Genomic DNA, 19,186 nt, shown 5'->3' with positions numbered 1-19,186 from the left:
CATTTATGCTGAGAGATCGATCTTTTAGTGCAATTAATTTGGTTGCAGTTGCTTCGCATTCAAAGCCAGACGTTCAGCTAATCTTTAGTAGCCCTTTCTTTTCTAGTTTGGAGCATAAAGGTTTCACTTTGTTCTGCTTTCTATAGTTAAGGGTTTAGGAACTATACTTTAAAGAGATGTGTAAATACATACATAATGCAACACTATATTGAGGACCAAATGCAAATGTGAACAGCCTGTTACGTGTGAAATAACAAGTCCCAGATGCCACAGGGAGCATTTTTCTAGGCGGACAGGTGCCGGTACTTCCTGTAGGCGGTACCATGGCAACCAGATACAACTGCTGAAGCGGACGAAGAGAACTGGTGAGCGGCACTCGTTAGTTCTTAAAACTTTTTGTAGGTTATTGTAATTTCACATGAATATCGATGGCAATCGTGGCTTAGTCCCGTTTTCTTTGCCTGTGAACTGCGAGACCGTCGCCGCATGTAGGCCCTTATGTGGGGTTTTACATGCATTATTATGCTTTAATACATGGAAAACGTGGTAGGCACATTTGCTTCCTTTCCATTTAAGCTGTTACATGTTAGATAATAATAACATCTTGGATTTCTGTCGACCCCTCCCGCCCATAACCTAATGTTTGAATGGATTTTTCCAATTATTTATAACACCAGACATACAGGACTGTGTTTCTCCTGGGCGATGAAAAGCCGCGAGGATGCCTGTGTACATTAGAAAGAACCCAGCAGAGATCCCAGCTCCTTCAGAGCGAGGCGGCAGTGAGGATGAGGAGGAGATGTACTTGAAGGACCCGGACCAACTGAAGGATGCGCTGCCCCAGCCCTTTCGCATGATCGATAAAGTCTTGAACAGCCTGATCGACCAAGCGTGGGACCGCATTTCCGAGAGAGAGGCGCTCAGAGCTGCTGAGCAGGCAAAGAAAAATGTTCCCGTGTGGGAAGCAAGTGGAGAAATTAAGGTAAACGTTAACACCGCCCAACTCCTCTTCTTTTCTGAAAAAGAACTCGGATACTCATCCCTGTACAACATATCTACAATAATCTGGTGAACAGTTATATCGTAATATATCGGGGTTTACTGTGCAAAGATCCTTAATACAGTGTGTGTGTGGCTCGCCGTGATAATAGTAGAACTGAAACATGGTATTCCGTGTATTAAAGCAGTGAATTATACATGTACCATTATCTACGGTTATCATTTACCAAAATCTGATTCATATTGTGCTGTGGCTTGCTCTGACAAATATATCTCAGTATTTACAACAGTAAACACAGAACTCACCTTCTCCTTTTCTTGTGTACTACCACATGTATTGAAGATCATACTGTCTTCAAGAAAGCATCGTGTGTACTGCAGACTGCCAGCGCTTGTGTGTTTGCTTTTTTTACACAGCTTTCTACAAGAGTCAACTGTCTTGTGAGCTCTGGGGATGGGAAGTATGTCTTCCTCGGCCATTCCAAGGGGCTTTCTGTCATCAGCGTTTCCACTTTCTCCACTGTCTCAGCCTGGGAGGAGGAGGAGGTGGAGATAACGTCTGTCTGCGCTACAGTCCTTGGGGAACAGGTGTATCTCCTTGGGACTGTGGATGACATGGGTAAACTATTGGTTATGCTCGTGTGTGTTAATAAAAGTTATTAGTATAGTTTTCGACCCCTAAAAGTAAAAACTTATTAAGATACTGGAGATTTCTTCTCTCGGAAAGAGTGAGGGTATTTAGAAGCTGGAACATCCTTTTTTCACAGCGGATCTGGATATTATACACATTTTCTTATTCTTGTGTATGGCTTTTCTGCCTCTTCGTCAATAAATAAATTGCTTACCTTTAGTAAATTGCAGTTTTGCTTTTTCTAGGTCTTTCACGGCTCTTTGTCTGTTTTGCTGACTGCATCCTGTTAATCAAAGTCATCAATGAAACTGTAAGTTTTATCTAGAGCTCTATGTGTAACAGCAGTTGTTTTAAACCTCACAGGACACTAACGTACATAATGGTAACATTGATTCTTCCCTTTGTTTTAAATTGAAATCAACAAGAATGAAATTTAAAAAGCATGCAAATATTTTAGCTCCATAGGAAATCATGTGTACTACAATGTAGACTGTATAGATGTTTTTCTCCTCTTACTGATTTGTGCAACATTTTGCATTGTTTTTTAAACTTTATTAAAATACAGGATGATGTCAGCAGAAGGAACATCTGTACAAAATTTGAACTGTCCGAAGGGGGTGATTTTGCTGGGATAGTGTTAGAATGTAAGTTTTTGTTTATTATTTTGTTTATTTGTACATATCAGTAAATTTCACAATAGAATACCATTGATCTACAATATTTAAAGCATGAGTTCCATGAACAGATTGTACATATTCACATTTAAGCCAGCCTGATACCATACCTGCAGAAGTTCAGCCTTTTAAGTTTTGGATCTGTGAATTTTATAGATGTTTACTGCAGGGAATGGAGTTTAATAAAGGTCAAGGGTGTTTCTGCAGTACACAAAGACTAGACTGCGTAATGGTACTGCAATCAAAATGTCAATGACTCACTTCTAGTTTTCCTTGCTCCAGATGAATCACAGTGTCTGGCTCATACAATATCTTTGGGCATTTCTCTGAAACACATTTCCCCTAATTTCAATTGCTCAGTTGCTCAACGTGACTGTTAGGATGTTTTCTCCTCTTGCAGGCAATGGAGACTCCTGGCTGGAGGTCTATCGATTTCCAAAAGATTCCTGGCTGAGGGAGCTGGAGATCACGCAGGCTGCAACACAGAAGCAGGTGGCAGTGACGTCTGTGCTGGCATTCCAATACCATGCTTTTTCACACAATTACAAGCACTGAACCCTTGCCTGCACTGGGGCCTTTCACAGACTCATTTTCCTCTCAAAATCACATGGAGGTTTGTTTGTAACACAGGTAGAATAAAGTGTCTTACCCATATCCACACCCTGTTTCTGTTAACCACAAAGTTAAGAAATTCCATTTATTGTGTTTACCCATTTTTAAAAATATTACAGCTACCTTCAGTTGTAAGTAGTTCCTGTTTAATGTAAAATCATAAAAATCTCTAATATAATTCCAGCAGCCTTTAAATTAATTACGCCATTTTATCCATCCATTCATTTTCTAACTGCTTCATTCAGGGTCGTCCCAGCAATCAACAGGGACAAAGCAGGATACACCCAGGATAGGATGCCAGTCCATCACGGGGCTCAGACACAGACACACACACTCACACACTCACACAAGGGCCAGTTTTCCCAGAAGCCCATTAACCTACACGTATGTCTTTGGATTGTGGTGCTATCTTATGAAACTTATAACATTTTATAATAGTTTCAGGATAAACGTGTTTTCACTGAAAATATTTGGGATTTATTTTTGCAACAATAACAAGGGTACTGACAACTTATAGTTCTGTATTGTTGAGTGCTGTGTGTGAAACAATGTGATTAGACGTTTTATCAAAGGACATTTTAACAATGTAAATGTTTTGAGCATGTTATGATAAACATTCAGTAAGTACATGCAGTTTGAATGAACAATGAAGTACATACAGTACTGTATGGCTCTGTCTTTATAGGCAACTCACATGACTAGTCGTGCAGATGTAAAGCTTTCTTCTTTCACAATGATAATGAAAATCAAGCCTCCAAAAGTACTTTCAGGTAATATGTTTAAAGTTATGGAATGCTTATCAGATGTTTCTTTTAATACCGAGTAAAACATTATAATGTAGTTCACATAGGTAGCTACAGTACATCAGCATGCATACACTGTAAAGGAACAAGTAAAGGTTTATTCCATGCTGAAAAGAGAAGAAAAGAAACACAGTGTTTTGGCTGCTGAGCTGAGACATTGTTTTTCTTTTCTTCTCTTTCCAGCAGGGAATAAACCTTTACTTGTTCCTTTGTATTTTAATGTAGTTGGTCTGTTCACAGCTTAAACCTCTAGTTTATTAGAAATAAAGATGTAGCATAAAATGAATTTGATGTATATTGCATTAAAAAGTTATTTAAGGTTGCAAATATAATATTTTTTTATCAGTCAGGTGGGTATGATGATAATTTTAATGTATAAGCATAGAAATCGAGTGTGAGTGATATAATGCTATGGTATGGAATGTAAGATTTTAAAATTAGTGACAGGTTTGAGATATTTAGAAGCCATCAACCTATTAATATAACAAATGGCTTACATTACAGCTTAATCTTTGAATTGTGTTTTGGTGCTCACAAAATGTTTTGCTTGTGTTAATCTGTTGCTCTGCATCCATACAGAATGTTCTAATTCCTGTGGAGTAAAAAACTATCTTCATTTTTTAGGGACATCACTGAAAAGCCCCTTTGAAGTTCTACAGAAGACGGAAGATGGTTCTGTAATTGGTTCTGGCCAAAACCACATGATCAGCTTGCAACAGTGGGAAAAACAAGAGGCAGCATTTAATTCTGTATACAAAAAATACCTAGAAACAGCTGAACCCAAGAGAGACGAAGAAAGACCAAGGTGAACAAGAAAAGGAAGGCATATACAGTAGTTATATCCTGAAGAAGGCTCCACAGCCGAAATGTGTTTCCTTTCTTCTCTTTTCAGCATGGAATAAACCTTTACTTGTTCCATATACAGTAGTTGTTTATCAGACTCCACTGTTCAGGGTGGAGGTTCGGGTTACAATAATTCAATACAGGCAAGTGTAATAGTTATATAGTGGTACAGTTTAAATACCATACAAGTCTATACAACAATACAATGCTGATGTGGTCAAATTAGTCCTGCACATTTTTCAGACCTCTGCTTATTTGTTTTATGTCATTTCCTAATTGCGTTAATGGGTCAATTGATTTACATCCTTCGACAGAGTTACATGTGCTTTGTAATATTGCATTGGGCAATTCTATATTTGTACTGAATTTAAAAATTCCCCCAAAATATTAAATTAAAGGACATCTGGGAAAGAGAAGAATAAATTAAATCTGATCTCTCTGGAATAAATAAATGGCCAATTTCTCCTTTGAATTAGAATGTTTATTGTTATATTTGATTTAAATTTCTGATAATGAAAAGAGAAAAAAGGGCTTTACTGTTTGAGCATAAATATGGATAAAAATACTTTTCTGATACCTTTTTTACTTTCTACTTTCTAACAAGCTATTTTTATTCACCCTTGAAGATCTATAACAAATACAGCAGGTTGTACAATTGCTCATGTGTTTTACATTATTTTGTAGTCAATGCACCTTTCACTTTCACCTACCTGGTGGATTGTCTCCAATTTTTGGAGAATCAAAAGGTCATCAGAGAGGTATGTTATTATGTTTTTTACAAGTCGCTTAAACCAATTTAACCAGTTTTAACCAATTAAACCAGTTTTCCTTGTGAGCAAACTATAAGCAACTATTGCACTAGTGCATATGACAATAAACTGAACTGGACTGATTGATATGATTTGTTTTAGAGCCAGAAGTTTGACCAGAAGATTGGGCGAATAAAGTTGCAATGTAATACTTTGATAATTGGGGAGTATTTCACATTTTTAGGTACTAATTTCTTTAGCATGTCATACTTATATACAGTATGTTGTCTCTTGGACTTCGTCATATTTAATACCATTACACATTTCAGTGAAGTCACGCAACAACATTAATTGACACTAATTTCCCATGTTCACAATCTGAAAGCAAGCCAGTTGAGTGTTTTTGTTTATGGGAGTGATAATCTCTGAAAGTATTCTTAAAACTTAAAAATGTGATCTAAAAACAATGAATTGAATTTGCATAGAACTGATTTTCTATGCAATGTTTTGAGTATTGTGAAGATTTTCTTACAGATTATAACAGTCATAGTCATGCTTTTTTATTCCTAGGGCTGCCTGTAGGTATCAGTGTGTGGTGGAGTGGAAATCATAATCTTTTTCAATATCTGCTCCTGAGACCCTCAAAGGACAAAGCAGGTAGCAGACTGTTAAAGGTTTTGTTATTTCATTAATCTTTTTAATAATTATTCCCAACCTATTCAATATTACAGTTCTATACATACATTATATGGTCCTTATTTTTGGGAAGAAAGTGTACTACGTTTTGATCCTGTAATGTGATAATGAGTCAAATGTAAACACCGCTCTTAGTTAGACAGAAACCATTATATACCAAACCATACAGAGAGTCCCTGCCTTATGAGTATGATTTTATTAACTTGCAGTAGGAATAATTGTGCTTTAGAAGGAATGGATTTATAAATTCATAGCAAACATGATGTGCAACGCTAGGCATACTACAGTTGACAGTTGACATATGGTACTACATTGAAACAATAGTGTAGTGATACTTTTTTAGCAGTAGGTGGCAGTCTTCTTTTGTATGACAATTGTAATACAATAAACTGAAGGAGAGAAGGATAGAATCTCCTGACATTTTAATGTAGCTGTTCTTTGTGTTTGTTTTACATTTTCTATTCCTTGAAAATAAACTTTTTTTGTCTTGCACTATCTTGATTTTTTGTCTTGCACTATTGTATTCAAATCTGTAGATAATGTGAGTGAATGTAATGAATTAGTTGTAATTTTTATAAACTAGATAATGAGCCGAAACCGGATGTTGTTTGGCCGAACGCCCGCCCAATTGTCTGCTCAACGATCAGCAGATGCACTCAGTGCATTGCTCTGGGGTTTACTGGTGGCCTGCTCGCAGTATGGAACCAGTATTTAGGTGAGTATTGACTGTACTTGGAAGAGCATGTTCTGTTCATTAAAATCTCAAGGAAACAGAAGTCAAATCCCCTATTAGTGCCTCCCTGCCCTGTCATTCTAAATAGTTTCACCTGTTTTTCGTCATCTTTTTGTTATGTTTCTATAGGAGTTACTGCAGCTGAACAGAATAAATGCAACACTCTGATCTATTGGATTTTAAAGATTAACTACGAATATAAAAACACTTAGAGTGAACAAAAATACTAGAAGAAATACAACTCAGGACAGTAGAAAAAAAACAGGCAAGGCAAGTCTGCAACATTGAAGTTGTGCCATTGTAATCCTAGCCCTGTGTACGTAGTTATGCAATTTCCTGTTGGAAAATAGACTCTTCCAGATTGGCTTGCTGGAAGACTCGCATGCTGTACCCACCATAGTCTGGAAAAGGTTACACAGATGGATCAGATGAGTGCCTGGACAGGTTTTGTTGACTGGCCTGTCCCACACAGAGCTGGTTTCCAGGTTTCTTTGACTAGTTTGCTGCTTTCTGAAGAATATCATCTCATTCCCCTGGCTGCTTCTCTCACAGCACACTATCTTCAATCATGTCATTGGTAATGAGGCTTCACTACTCAGGCAGAGTGTGGCTGTATTTTTTATTGTTTTGTGTTAATTAAAATCATGCCTTTTTGAATGACTATACAGATACATACCGAACACATTTTTGCTATTTTAAATTCTATATCAAGAACTTAACACCTGGTAGATTTAGTTATCCTAAAAAAAAAACTACTATGAAAATCAACAAACTATTGATCTTAAAATGGTGGAATCCAAGCTAAATATATAAAATGCAAATAACATCATGTATGTGCCCAGAGAACTATACAGTAGATTTAAAACCTATTGATATTGTATATCAATATAAAATATGTTTAATTTCTCATATTAAAAGATTAATTTATTCTGTAGCCAGCTGAGCTATTTAAGTCCTTAGCTTTGATCTTAATTTTAATGTGAGAAATATTTCTTACGTGCAGTGGTTAATTTAGTACAAAGAAAAACCCTGGGTGGATATAATTGTTTGTTTTTGTAGTCCCTTTTTTAATCTCATTTTCATATACATTATTATGTGAAATTATTTTGTGACATTTTTACTTCTATATATATCCTGCATAAAGTCTTTGATCTTTGACTTCAATATTTGAAGTTCTGTTGCTGTAAAAATCTAAGTTTGTTGAAATTCTTTATAATTGAGGAAAATCATTACAAGATACAGCCAGGCTTTTACTAGTGAAGCAGTTTGAAAATGTTGGGAGAAACTGCAACTGGCCCCAGAGAGGCATGTGAACACAATCCATTGTAGAATAAATACTAGATAAATGCTCACATGCAAAATCCTCTAGTTTTGGTCTACTAGTTTGGAGTCCAGTAGTCTACTAGTTTGTGTTAATTTCCTCTGTGTGTTAGTTCTGATATCCTTAATAATGACTTGTTTTGCTCCACAGGACTTCCACTGTCCGTTCTTACAGTTCCAGGGGACAGTGATTTCAGCAGCATGCGGTTCATGTACTGCCGGCCTGCTTGTACAGGGGATTTCCCTAGTGTGACCTCTTTTCATCTGAATATTCAGCTCCTCGTGGTGTGCAAGGATGGGACTTCTCACATAGTTACAGCTGGGAGAGGAAAAGAGATCACTGTGACAAAGTTAACAGAAAGGTGATATGTTCCGTGGACTAAAGTCATCGCAGTTTTAAATACTTTGTTCAATGCATTTAGATCATATGCTGTTTAATTTTAATCTTTTGTGATACTGTATAATTATACATGTTGGAAAGGCAAATTATAATACATTATCCTAAATAATGTATAATCTGAGACTTTAATTTGTATATTTTACGGGTACGTGTATGGTTCTTTTTTTATCCTCATTGCATAAAGCAAAGAAAAATTTAGTGTCAGCAGATGTTATTAATGAGATGTGAGTGTGCCTATTCATTCTATAATTTGTTTTTAATAGACCAGAAAATCAGGACTGCCTGACTACTGCAATGGTTATCGTACCATTTCTGCAGAATGTGGTAAGTCCTGTTGTGCCAGGGGAGAGTCATTTCTTACTGTGTGTTGATGAACTGAATCAGAATGAGCACTGATGGATAATAATGTTCTTCTGATTCTGCTGCCAGGCTCTTCAAATCCTTAGAAATAGCACGACTGTCCTGCAGGATATCACTACTGGGACGATCATCTGCAGCTTAGGCCTCCCAGCGTTTTACAACTTCGCATCACCCTGGGACCCAGTATACCTGCTGGATTCAGAAAGCCACACTCTGTTTCTTAGAGGTACTAAAATATTTCCTCCTCTAGATAAGTGCTGCAATTTTATCGTAACAGTATTCAGGGATTGGAGTGCCTGGTTTTATTTAAATATATTGTAGCATTATATAGTGTAATTCTGTCTCTGGTTCTTTGTAGTTGCTCATATTGTAGTGGCTATGCTTCTTGCTTTGGACTGTGGAATGGGGGCTCTGTTTGACTAGAATGTGGGTATTCATTTTCTATAGGTTATTTATGAGCTGTCTGCTCATGTCATGACCGTAACTATCTGTCCAGTTATGTACCTGTCTTTGATCCTCCCCGTTGTGCAGTGAAGACAGTGGCTTGCAAGGGGAGTCTGTACCTCCAGGAGTGGGGAGAGACCACTGGGAGCACTGTGGGAGCGTGCAAGTAAGGGGGGATTAGAGTTTCCTGTGGACTGTGTGAACTGCCACTGAGAGGAACTGAAACACTAGCATGCTAATAAAACTGCAATGAGACTCAAGTCCATGCCTTAATTCTTCTGAGCTTTACCAAGTGTTTGTAAGGATTGTGCTAAGAATTATTTTCCTCCAGAAAGCCTTGCTTCCCAAGCACCTCACGGGCCGTGAGACATCTTTTAACTGAAAGTGTGAGGCACACTAACCATTTACCCATTTTACTGAAGTCTGTTCTTGATGCCTTTGTGGAGTCCGCACACTTCAAATTTCATCAGCAAAATATTAAAATAGGTGCTACACCATGCATTACCATGAGGTGGCAGCTGTTATCTGCTTCTGGGGGCTTCAACATTATTTCTGTTTTTTGCAGAGAAAAGTAAAGCCACTTGAGTATTTCCCAGGGTTTATATCCTGAAATTAATACAGATACTGTATATGCAGATATCTCTATATGTATCTCTGTTATTTGAAAATATTTGATCAATTACACAAACTATCGAAGATGCAAAAACAGAAAAAAGTCACTGTTCAATATTCAGGATTGACAGAGGAAAAAACAAAACTTTCAAATATGAGGTGTTGTGTACTTACCAGTATGACAAAAACAGTTACAACGGTAGAACATCTTGAAATACAATTTGATAATGACCACCCTTTTCTTAATTTTTTAGACTTATTTTCAATGTAGTTTGATTCAATTATTCTGTTTTACATTTCCATGTTGATCTTTTTATATTCTATGACTATATATTGAACCAATTGATTACTGGTAAAATAGGAATATAAAATAAATATAATAAAGTGTTTTAAAAATGCTTAACACTGGTTGAAGCACTTTGTATTAACATTGCTGTTGACAGTTGTTTGACAATAATTTAAGCTGCTTAGTCTAAATTTAGTTCATTAGATGTTACAAAATTAATTGCTTACTTAATTTATTATCCAAGTAATCACCATTTAGACATATCTGGTTTTATTTTTGTTTCAAATACACTAAGCTTAAAAATAACTTCTTAATGCTTTCATATTTCCATTTGTTCATAATGAAATTGATGCGATGTATTGAATGTGTATGTGGTTGGAATAAAGATGTACGTGTGTATTATTTAACACTACAGTTTTATTTTATGTCATTGTAAACAGAAACGCTAGTGACACTTCATATGTCATTTATGGTCATAGCTGAAATAATTTTTGCTTAGGAAGAAAATCACTGTTAATCACAAAATACTACAGACGTAGTAAGGTCCAAGCTCTTAATTTCATTATCATTGAAAATGTTATGTATGAGTGCAGTATTCCTTTTTAGAATCTACTCAGAGTAGAAATGAATGGAGTGATATAAATAACACATTCTTCTTTTTTTTGCTTAGGGGACAAGAAAACCTCTCCAGATGAAATACCGGAAAGGAAAGAATTGGAAAGCATGCTGTTTGTTTTCAGCTTCCATGAGTGTGTATTAATTGAGCCATACAAAGAAGCTCTCCCTAGTCCCTCAATTACAAAAAGCTCTACAAGCCTGGAGGAGAGATGTGAGATGTACTTGCAAGCAAGGTTAGCGAGTCTGACATTTGGTAGTGGAATTTATTTCATGTTGGGGAAAAAAATAGGATTTTAATGAAATATTTGAAGCAGAAAACCATCCCTGAAGTTAAGGAAAGCCCTGTTCTTCCTTCTGCACCAGATATTGTTTTATAAAAAAGACATTAAATTGTTTTCATCCACTGACTTTATTGGCTTAAAGTCATTTTCTTATTTCTTTAAATGGGATATCCAATGTGAAACAAAAACTAAACAAAACTATACCAAGCTGTATTGTGCAGGTGAGATGTATAGGATCATTGTCATTGTATCTTAACTACAAGCTCCAAACGTTCTCCATAATGCCACCAAATTTGTTCCTCTCGTGCAGCTTTTTTAACCATATGAAGATGCCTTCCATTAGGACCTTCCAGTTTTTGTAACCCTCTTGTTCATCCTTCCAGTATTTTTTTCCTCTCTGCTTTGTTATTCAGACATTGAATGTTCTTCTTTATTTTTTCTTTATTTGCTCATTATCCTCATAAGGGTTGAGGCGAGGCTAGCACGGAACAAGCAGCTGTACACGTTTTAACAATCCTGCACAGCGGACTGAATGAGGAATATTGCTAATTAGTGAAGTATGAGGCTGTTCTTGCCCTAAAGATGCTGTTTGTGCCAGTGATGTCAATGCAAGTGCTGTAACAGTCATCAGTATGTGGCATTCAGAAGACATGTGTTGCAGTTGCTAGTGTCCAGTTGTCATAATATAATGGTCTGGTACTGTACATCCTGAACTGCAGTTAGGTATAGTTTATGTTTGATTTTTATTTTGCATTAGATGTTCCCTTTAACAAATTTAAAATCTTCCTTAAGGGAGTTCAACAGATCTCGCATGGGAGAACAATTAATATTAATACCAATAATAGTAATACCAATTATTAACAGTTGACTTGACTAATACAGTATATTTGTTACCTCTTAGGTGAATTACTGTGTACCACTAACACATCCTCATAAAATTAGTACAAACCATGCCAAAATCATGAAACTGGCATTGTATATTCCAAGTTAATAAAAATAATGTGTTTGGAAGGTGAGTATACTGCAAATATAGCCCTATATTTACTATTGACAACATTAAAACAACATTTTAAGAAATGTTCTGCAGTTGCTCTAAGTTAACATGGGTTTCATCTTTTCATCACAGAGGTTTTGCAGCCATATATCTCTTTGAGATGAAATGTCGTTTCTGCCAGCTGAGTTTCAAGTGTTTCCGTGTATGGGTGACCGGTTTCTGTACCAACTGGAGCCATTAAAAGCTTTCATCTGCTCTGTGCGCAGGTTGCTTTCTTTGCAGGACAGAAACAAAGCCCTGACGAGGAGCTGGAGCCAGCTGCAGCAGCACGCAGCTTCGCTTCAGATGATGAAACAGAAAAAAATAAGTCAGGCGGCTGTTACCCACAGGTCCCAGGTAAGAAGCAGCACTTTGGTTTGGGTGCTTCTGAAATCACAATACAACAATCGGTGAGCAGGCATATCACTCTGCAACTCACAACTGGCAGCCCACTGAAGCCAAGCAGGTGTGAGCCTGGTCAGTACCTGGATGGGAGACCTCCTGGGAAAAACTAAGGTTGCTGCTGGAAGAGGTGTTAGTGGGGCCAGCAGGGGGCGCTCACCCTGCAGCCTGTGTGCATCCTAAGGCCCAAATATAATGACGGGAACACTATACTGTAAAAAGGCTCTGTCCTTCAGATGAGATGTAAAACCGAGGTCCTGACTCTCTGTGGTCATTAACAATCCCAGGGCGGTTTCTCGAAAACAATAGGGGTGTTACCCCAGCATCCTGGCCATATTTCCCATTAGCCCTTACCAGTCAGGGCCTCCCAATGATCATTGGCTTCATCACTCTGCTCTTCTCCCCACTGTTAGCTATGAGTGTGCACTATCACTGCCATTGCATCATGCAGATGAGGCTGCACACTTGTGGTGGTGGAGGGGATCCCCATTACCTGTAAAGTGCTTTGAGTGTAACACGCTATATAACTGTAAGAATTATTACTATTATTGTTGTTATTTTTATTTTTATTAACACAGAAAGGCAAAATAAGGGAAGACAACGCTACTGTTCAGCAGCAAGAAATCTAACTTCAAGAAACCTTTTGACTCTTGAAATGAGTGTCCTTGGGAATTTTCTGTGTTTAGATTAAGATCCATCATGCTGGATAATGTGCAAAAATGTGTGACCTGCTGTCAGAAGTTAATGCTTCATGAAAAATTAAAACCTTGTGCAGACTTTTTGGATATTTCTACATTTTTCAGTATTTATATACAGTATATGGAGGAAGGAAATCTGCTGGAACAAATTCAAAACAGTAATCTCATTCATTAACAAGAGTGAAAACACCAGACCAGGTTACATATGTTTTATTATGCTTTTACATCTGTACCTATGTTTGTATATACAGATTATTATACAAACAGGTACAGTATATAAATATATACATATGTGTAGCACCTGTACACACTCCTGATTTTATTATTCCTTGATATGCTTCAGACAGGTGTATTCCTGCCGTGTGGGTGGTAAGTTCATAATGTAAAATTGCACCAAGAGTGGAATTGTAAAGTGTAATTGAGTCTTCAGTACTATTTGGCTGAGAGCCACAAGCAGAAAAATTAATTTAAATGAATAGATGTAATATTCTAAAATAGCATTATGTAATAGAATCACATTTTAAAACAAAGAACACATTAAAAAAATAGGCATACAATAAAATATTTTTTTAAAACACGCCGTTTAGCATTTTTAATAGATCTTGCTTGGAATCACATTTATTAGACTATGCTTGTAGCTTAGATTTCACCCTGGTGTGAAGCTTTAGGAGCTTAGCAACAAACTTATTAAATAGCATTTAGAACATCAGACCTCTGAAGAGCTCTGTAATCCTGCAGTGAGAGTGTGTACGTGTAAACTCTGTTTCATCATGGTGGTTGTGATGCAGGAAAATTGAAGGATTACTCAGGCTACACAGATTTTACTCTGGCAGAGCTGGCCGGTTTGGGTAATGGGTGGGAATTTGCCTGAGAATACCAAGAACTCCAAAGCTCCCCTGCATGCTCTTTCACAGATATGTTTTATGGTGACTTTCTATGAAGCCAAGTATTGATGTGTTGTTTAATTGCATGCATGAGAGTGTGTGTGCTTATGTGTACATGCTCATTTCTGTGGAGGAAGGCTAGAAACATATCCCTGAGAGTGAGGACCCATCTTCCAGGGGTCAACAGGTTTCAGTTTTAGTTTTTTCCCTTAATGTGATCCCAGATGTTAACAATAAGAAATCAGGTAATGATACCTTTACTGAATTGAACATGCTAGTCTGAAAAATGCCTGAGGCACCTGCAGTTTCCTTTATTCTTGAGGCAGTCCCTTTGGAGATTTGACAGGGATGGGATTTTGACAGGAAGGATCAATCATTTGAACAAGCTCACTTTGACAAAAGGTAGAAAAAAAGCTTTTAAAAACCTGTATAAAAACTCTCGTTTGTTAAATCAAGACACAGGATGCACCAGTAATCGTTGACACAGCAAGGCTCCACCTCAAGCCTACTTCAAAAGGGAGTTTTCATTTTTATTCTTAAAAAATAATACAAGAGTGTTGTTTTCTTTCTGTTCTAGATTCAAACTCGAAGAAAGCAGCAAGGAGTGGCAGTTTAATGTTGTATATTTGACAGGTTCTCCTTTTCTTGCCATAGTTTTGCAGTACATGTGCAGAACTGAATATTGATGTGCAGGTTCCTAACAGCTTTTGCCAATGGATAGGATGCTGATACTCTGGTGTTTCCCTCCTTTCAAATTCTCTACAGCTGCTGTGGGATAGCTTTGTGATCATCTACCAAAACACCACTAATTTTGACAAGCTGTATGTGAATGAATTTTTACTGTCAAAAAGCAGGTTCATAAAATCATTCTAATTGTATGTACTGTATACACACTGAGAGGCATTAAATTCACAACAAGATGAGCATTGAAACTCGTAGCATCTATTCAATTTTTAATGCCTCTTATTATTTTTACACAGAAATGTATAAAACATGAAGCATGTTACTGTTATGGCATTCATGTAATGAGAACTGAAAAGATTCTTGAGGGAAAGAAATTGTGATGAGGAATGCAGAATGCAGTATGCAGGAGGCCTTTTCTTTGCTTTTACAGAGAAACACTGAAAATAAGCATTAATCATTTCTATAATTGAATGTAACAGTATGGATTTACAGATGGGTTCAGATCGTTTTCAGCAATATTTCCAGATGGCAGGCAAATCTTTTGCCTACTATACTTTTTAAGATATACTTATGGGGACTAACCAGATAATTTTGTGACACAGCTACATATCGCGATTTCCTTAAATAATTTCATTTTTATTATGACTGTTGAGATTTCAGAAAATTTAATCACTTTTGTAAGAATTATCCAGATTTATTCAATGTTAATTATTTGACTAGATTTGTTTTTATTCAAAGGGACTTGCCTTTATACCCATCCAATGTACATGTATACACCTGAGTATTTTACTGGAGCGGTCTGACCTTGCACAAAGCTACAACAGCTGTGGACCTACAACTTAGTAGTTACAAATCAAAAGAGCCTCAAACTTCTACACTGTCTCTTGTTCAAATGTTGCATAAGAAAAAATATAGCAATTAACTGTAAACATCATCAAACAAAGGCTTTAAAATCAGGTTTCTGAAAGAAGCCATTAGCTTAGTTTTTCTCATGTTCTAAAATTCAGCGCTCAAGAACTATAACTGATTAATTTTGCTGATGGTATGGTAAGTGTTTGATCTCATCTTGAATACAATTATAGCATTGAACAAAGAATCCTCTTCCAGTTGTGAAAGTAATAAAGGAAATGCAAATGATAAAAGAACAAATGCATGCTTCTTTAGATATTTTGTGGATGGTTTTCACCTTAGTGTTGTCTTGCCTGTGTTATGTTTCATTACTCAAGCCAAAATAAAACAATAAGATAATTGTGTCTTGATTTTCTCATGTTTTCTTCTGATCACATTAACATTCTAAAGTTCTACAATAAAGTGATGTACTATTCATATATATATATATCCAACTTCTAACAAGCTGTAGAGCTCCTGTTGTCTTTTCATCTTCTGTGACCATAAATTAAGCCATGGCATAAAATGTAATCTTCAAAACCATTCATGCTATGAATAGCCCAAAAGAGTGCTGTCTTTTGCACTGTTGTGGCAGGGAAATGCTGTAAATGTTCATCATTTATGACAGAAAATGTGTTTCATTTAGAAGCTGTATATATACAAACATATACATTTATGGTACCTTTCCTATCAAAAGAATTACTCCTGATTGTCAAAAGAAACATATTCCTTCAATATATAAGAAATTCACAAGGCTTTTATCAGTAAAATGTCTTTTTTTAGCAGGAACACTGACATTTCATTGAACAGATAAGCTTTAGGTAAATTCATTATAGAGATTAACATTTGCAGTCAACAAGTGTGATTCAACTGGGTGTGTACTGTGAATTTACAGGCTAGTAACATGCATCACCATTGTTGGAAGCAATGGAAAAATGCATGAAATCTTCAATGCTTTGCATCAAGTTACAGATGCTGTCTTGTTGAATTTGCCCTGGAAAGATCATGGCCTGGACAAGCATGTGTCTTTTCACTGGTCGCTGAACCCTGGATGCCATCTCTGCTTGTCCCACAGTTGATCAATGGGGCTGTTAAACTATCAGCCTGAGGATGGTGTTGAGGTCCTGGAATGCTGTCGCATCAAGATTAATCTGCAGTATGGGCAGGTCCTACAGCTTTATTATTATAGCACAATGTATTACTGTAACCCCTGTTGACCCAAGCAGCCAATATGCTCCAATTTGCCTTTATATTTCTATTTGGTCTGTTTGATAAAGCCCCTTTTGTTACTTTGGTGTCAAGTCACGTTACACAAGCTGTGTAACCTTTGTAGTTATTGTGTTTGCATGCGTGCTGTACAGAAGTGGGTGTTTACTTTTCAGTGACCATATCACGGGCGTTCAGTTGCCATCCAGGTGACCGTGACAGAACACAAAATGGTGATATTGATCCTTTTAAAACCTGTACAGGTCGTCCTCCTGCACCTGATATCCAAACATGCTGTATATGTAGACCGAGACCTTGCTATAGTCTTGTTTTCAGGCACAGCTGGGTTGAGCTAGTTTTCTACTCTCCTGAAATGATACTCCACTTATCTTCAAGGTAGATCACTGTGTGTGCAGTACAAGTGCATGGAATGCTCGTAATTTAAACAGATACATAATCTATAAATAATATAATATCCTAAATGATTAAACGTTTCTCATCCTAATTGTCCAGTGTAGGCATCCTCTCACGAGGGACCAATAAATGTTTTGTGCATTTACTGGGACAGTTATTTATTGTAGCAGTAAGTCACAAAATGATTCTTTGATGGCTATTAGAAGACCGACCCAGTGGGATACTCAGCAACGCACACACACGGGTACTAATACACGAGAATACATTTATTAATACATAAAATGTGCATATAAACATAACAGATCTTATCGTGAGGGTTAGCAGAATACAAAAGGGTATACAATCACGAAGAGTTACAAACCAAGAGGGACATACATTCAGTATACCACTCATTTATACCGTTTCGTAAATAAACTTGGATTACAACTTCTACACTAGATACTCAAAAGCAAGTATGTCACTCATAGGAATTAAATTGATATCAACTGGGGTTGAGGTAACAATTGAATTCTCGAGCTGTAATGCAGAATGTTGAATAATCATCCAATCTGGGTGGATTCAGATCTCCCGCGGACACAAAGATGCAGTGTCAGGCTGTTGCTGTGTCCAATCAGTGCTCTCTGGCCCGTTGCCAGGCAGTGCTGATTCGACGTGCGACATGGGAGAAGGAGGGAGAGATTTCTGCTGCGGTGCACTGCTGATGCTCTCTGAAGACCGGCTAGTTAGTGTTGGCTGAAACTAGCAGTTTGTGCACATGAGAAAAGTGACTGCGGGTCCAAGCAGGTCACACTCTTTAGACAGGAAGAAGACCGGTTCGTTTCTCGATGTAGCGCTAGTCCTGAATCCTGAGATTCAGCTGTCCACAGTTCCGACCGTAGTTCACTTGTTGATCAGGTGAGCATTCGCGGTGGGTTCACGAGGCTTGCTGCTGGGCTAACCTCGGGTGGATCCTTTGGTTACGCGCTGGCGACCTCGGTTCTCGACTCTTAGAACAAAGAAAAGTCCTGCACTCGGACACACTGGCCGTTACGTTATTGTCCGAGCTGAGTCGGAGAATTTTCAGGAGGAGCCCCGAGGGAGGCCTGTGCTGCCTGTTTTACCTGGAGGAACTACGGTTGTTCATTGGTTGAAAGTTTCATGGGCATCCGAGACTCACGTGGGGTTAACCTGCCCTACCAGTTCCTGATTGGCTGAGGATGAGTAAAAATGCACTCTGACCTTAGGGTTGTAAACAACTTGGGATGAGACTCTCCCTTGGAATCTCCCAGACAGTAAGGCACCAGATATGACCATTCATTAGGGTGGCTGATGTGTCTCAGCTTTGGGAGTTGTTCCTTATCAGGACACTCTATCAGCTAGAAAAACACCTTAATTGTGAACCAAATGGAATGGCCTCTCTGTATCCAGCACCACTGAGATGAAGGAGAGAGGGACTGGCAAGGGAGCAGCAAACTTAATTCCTGTAATTTATAAGCCTTGCCGCTACACCAGAATACCCTGATGATCAATTTAGAGGTTTATTATTTCGGCTAGAATGACACACTGCGTGTGAATTTAAATGGTCGAGTGTTGAGTCAGCTGTATTCCTAACATTCAAGAGTGGTGTAGTTAAAACGTTTAAGAAGGCCAATGTGAAAAATATAGCATTTTCTCATAAGCATTTGTTAGTAAATTAAAATCAAGGCCAAATATACAATATTGACAGCAAATATACTGTTTCAAACAGACCTTCATCTTTTACTTTTCCTTGAAATGTTTATTTATATTCAATATTTTAGTTCTTAATTCTTAAAGTGGTTAAATTTTTAAATAGTTTACCTTTATAGAGATTTACAACAGCTCACTTTTCAAATACATGACAAATGAAAAAAGCATATGCAGACACTATATACAGTATATATATATAATATAAGCTT

General features: G+C 37.3%; 1 protein-coding gene across 2 annotated transcripts; it reads left to right on the top strand.

Moving 5' to 3' along the window:
• The first annotated feature begins 265 nt into the window (after nt 1–265).
• Nucleotides 266–16,015, top strand: wdr93 (WD repeat domain 93). 2 transcript variants are annotated; one of them, XM_088641347.1, is made up of 17 exons: nt 266–365; nt 678–982; nt 1,417–1,618; nt 1,876–1,940; nt 2,196–2,274; nt 2,705–2,796; nt 3,602–3,686; nt 4,344–4,524; nt 5,247–5,320; nt 5,882–5,968; nt 6,591–6,722; nt 8,212–8,422; nt 8,724–8,784; nt 8,890–9,046; nt 10,833–11,013; nt 12,322–12,451; nt 14,656–16,015. In XM_088641347.1, the coding sequence occupies exons 2-17, from the start codon at nt 722–724 to the stop codon at nt 14,692–14,694; spliced, it is 2,037 nt and encodes a 678-aa protein (XP_088497473.1). In that variant the 5' UTR covers nt 266–365; nt 678–721; the 3' UTR covers nt 14,695–16,015. The 2 variants fall into 2 exon arrangements, with proteins under 2 accessions (XP_088497473.1, XP_088497472.1); XM_088641346.1 differs by lacking the exon at nt 14,656–16,015 and adding an exon at nt 13,075–13,277 and having other exon boundaries at nt 267–365.
• Nucleotides 16,016–19,186: the final 3,171 nt, after the last annotated feature.

Source organism: Lepisosteus platostomus, chromosome 7 (genome assembly GCF_059453375.1).
Source record: "Lepisosteus platostomus isolate fLepPlt1 chromosome 7, fLepPlt1.hap1, whole genome shotgun sequence".
In the NCBI taxonomy this organism is placed as follows: domain Eukaryota; kingdom Metazoa; phylum Chordata; class Actinopteri; order Semionotiformes; family Lepisosteidae; genus Lepisosteus; species Lepisosteus platostomus.
This window is presented reverse-complemented; position numbering and strand designations above follow the sequence as displayed.

Excerpts from the sequence above, each read along its gene's own strand:
- wdr93 (XM_088641346.1), top strand. The coding sequence starts at position 722 with ATGCCTGTGTACATTAGAAAGAACCCAGCAGAGATCCCAGCTCCTTCA. Across the intron at positions 1,619-1,875 it reads TGGGACTGTGGATGACATGG|GTCTTTCACGGCTCTTTGTC; the intron begins GTAAACTATTGG and ends TGCTTTTTCTAG. Across the intron at positions 6,723-8,211 it reads AGTATGGAACCAGTATTTAG|GACTTCCACTGTCCGTTCTT; the intron begins GTGAGTATTGAC and ends TTTGCTCCACAG.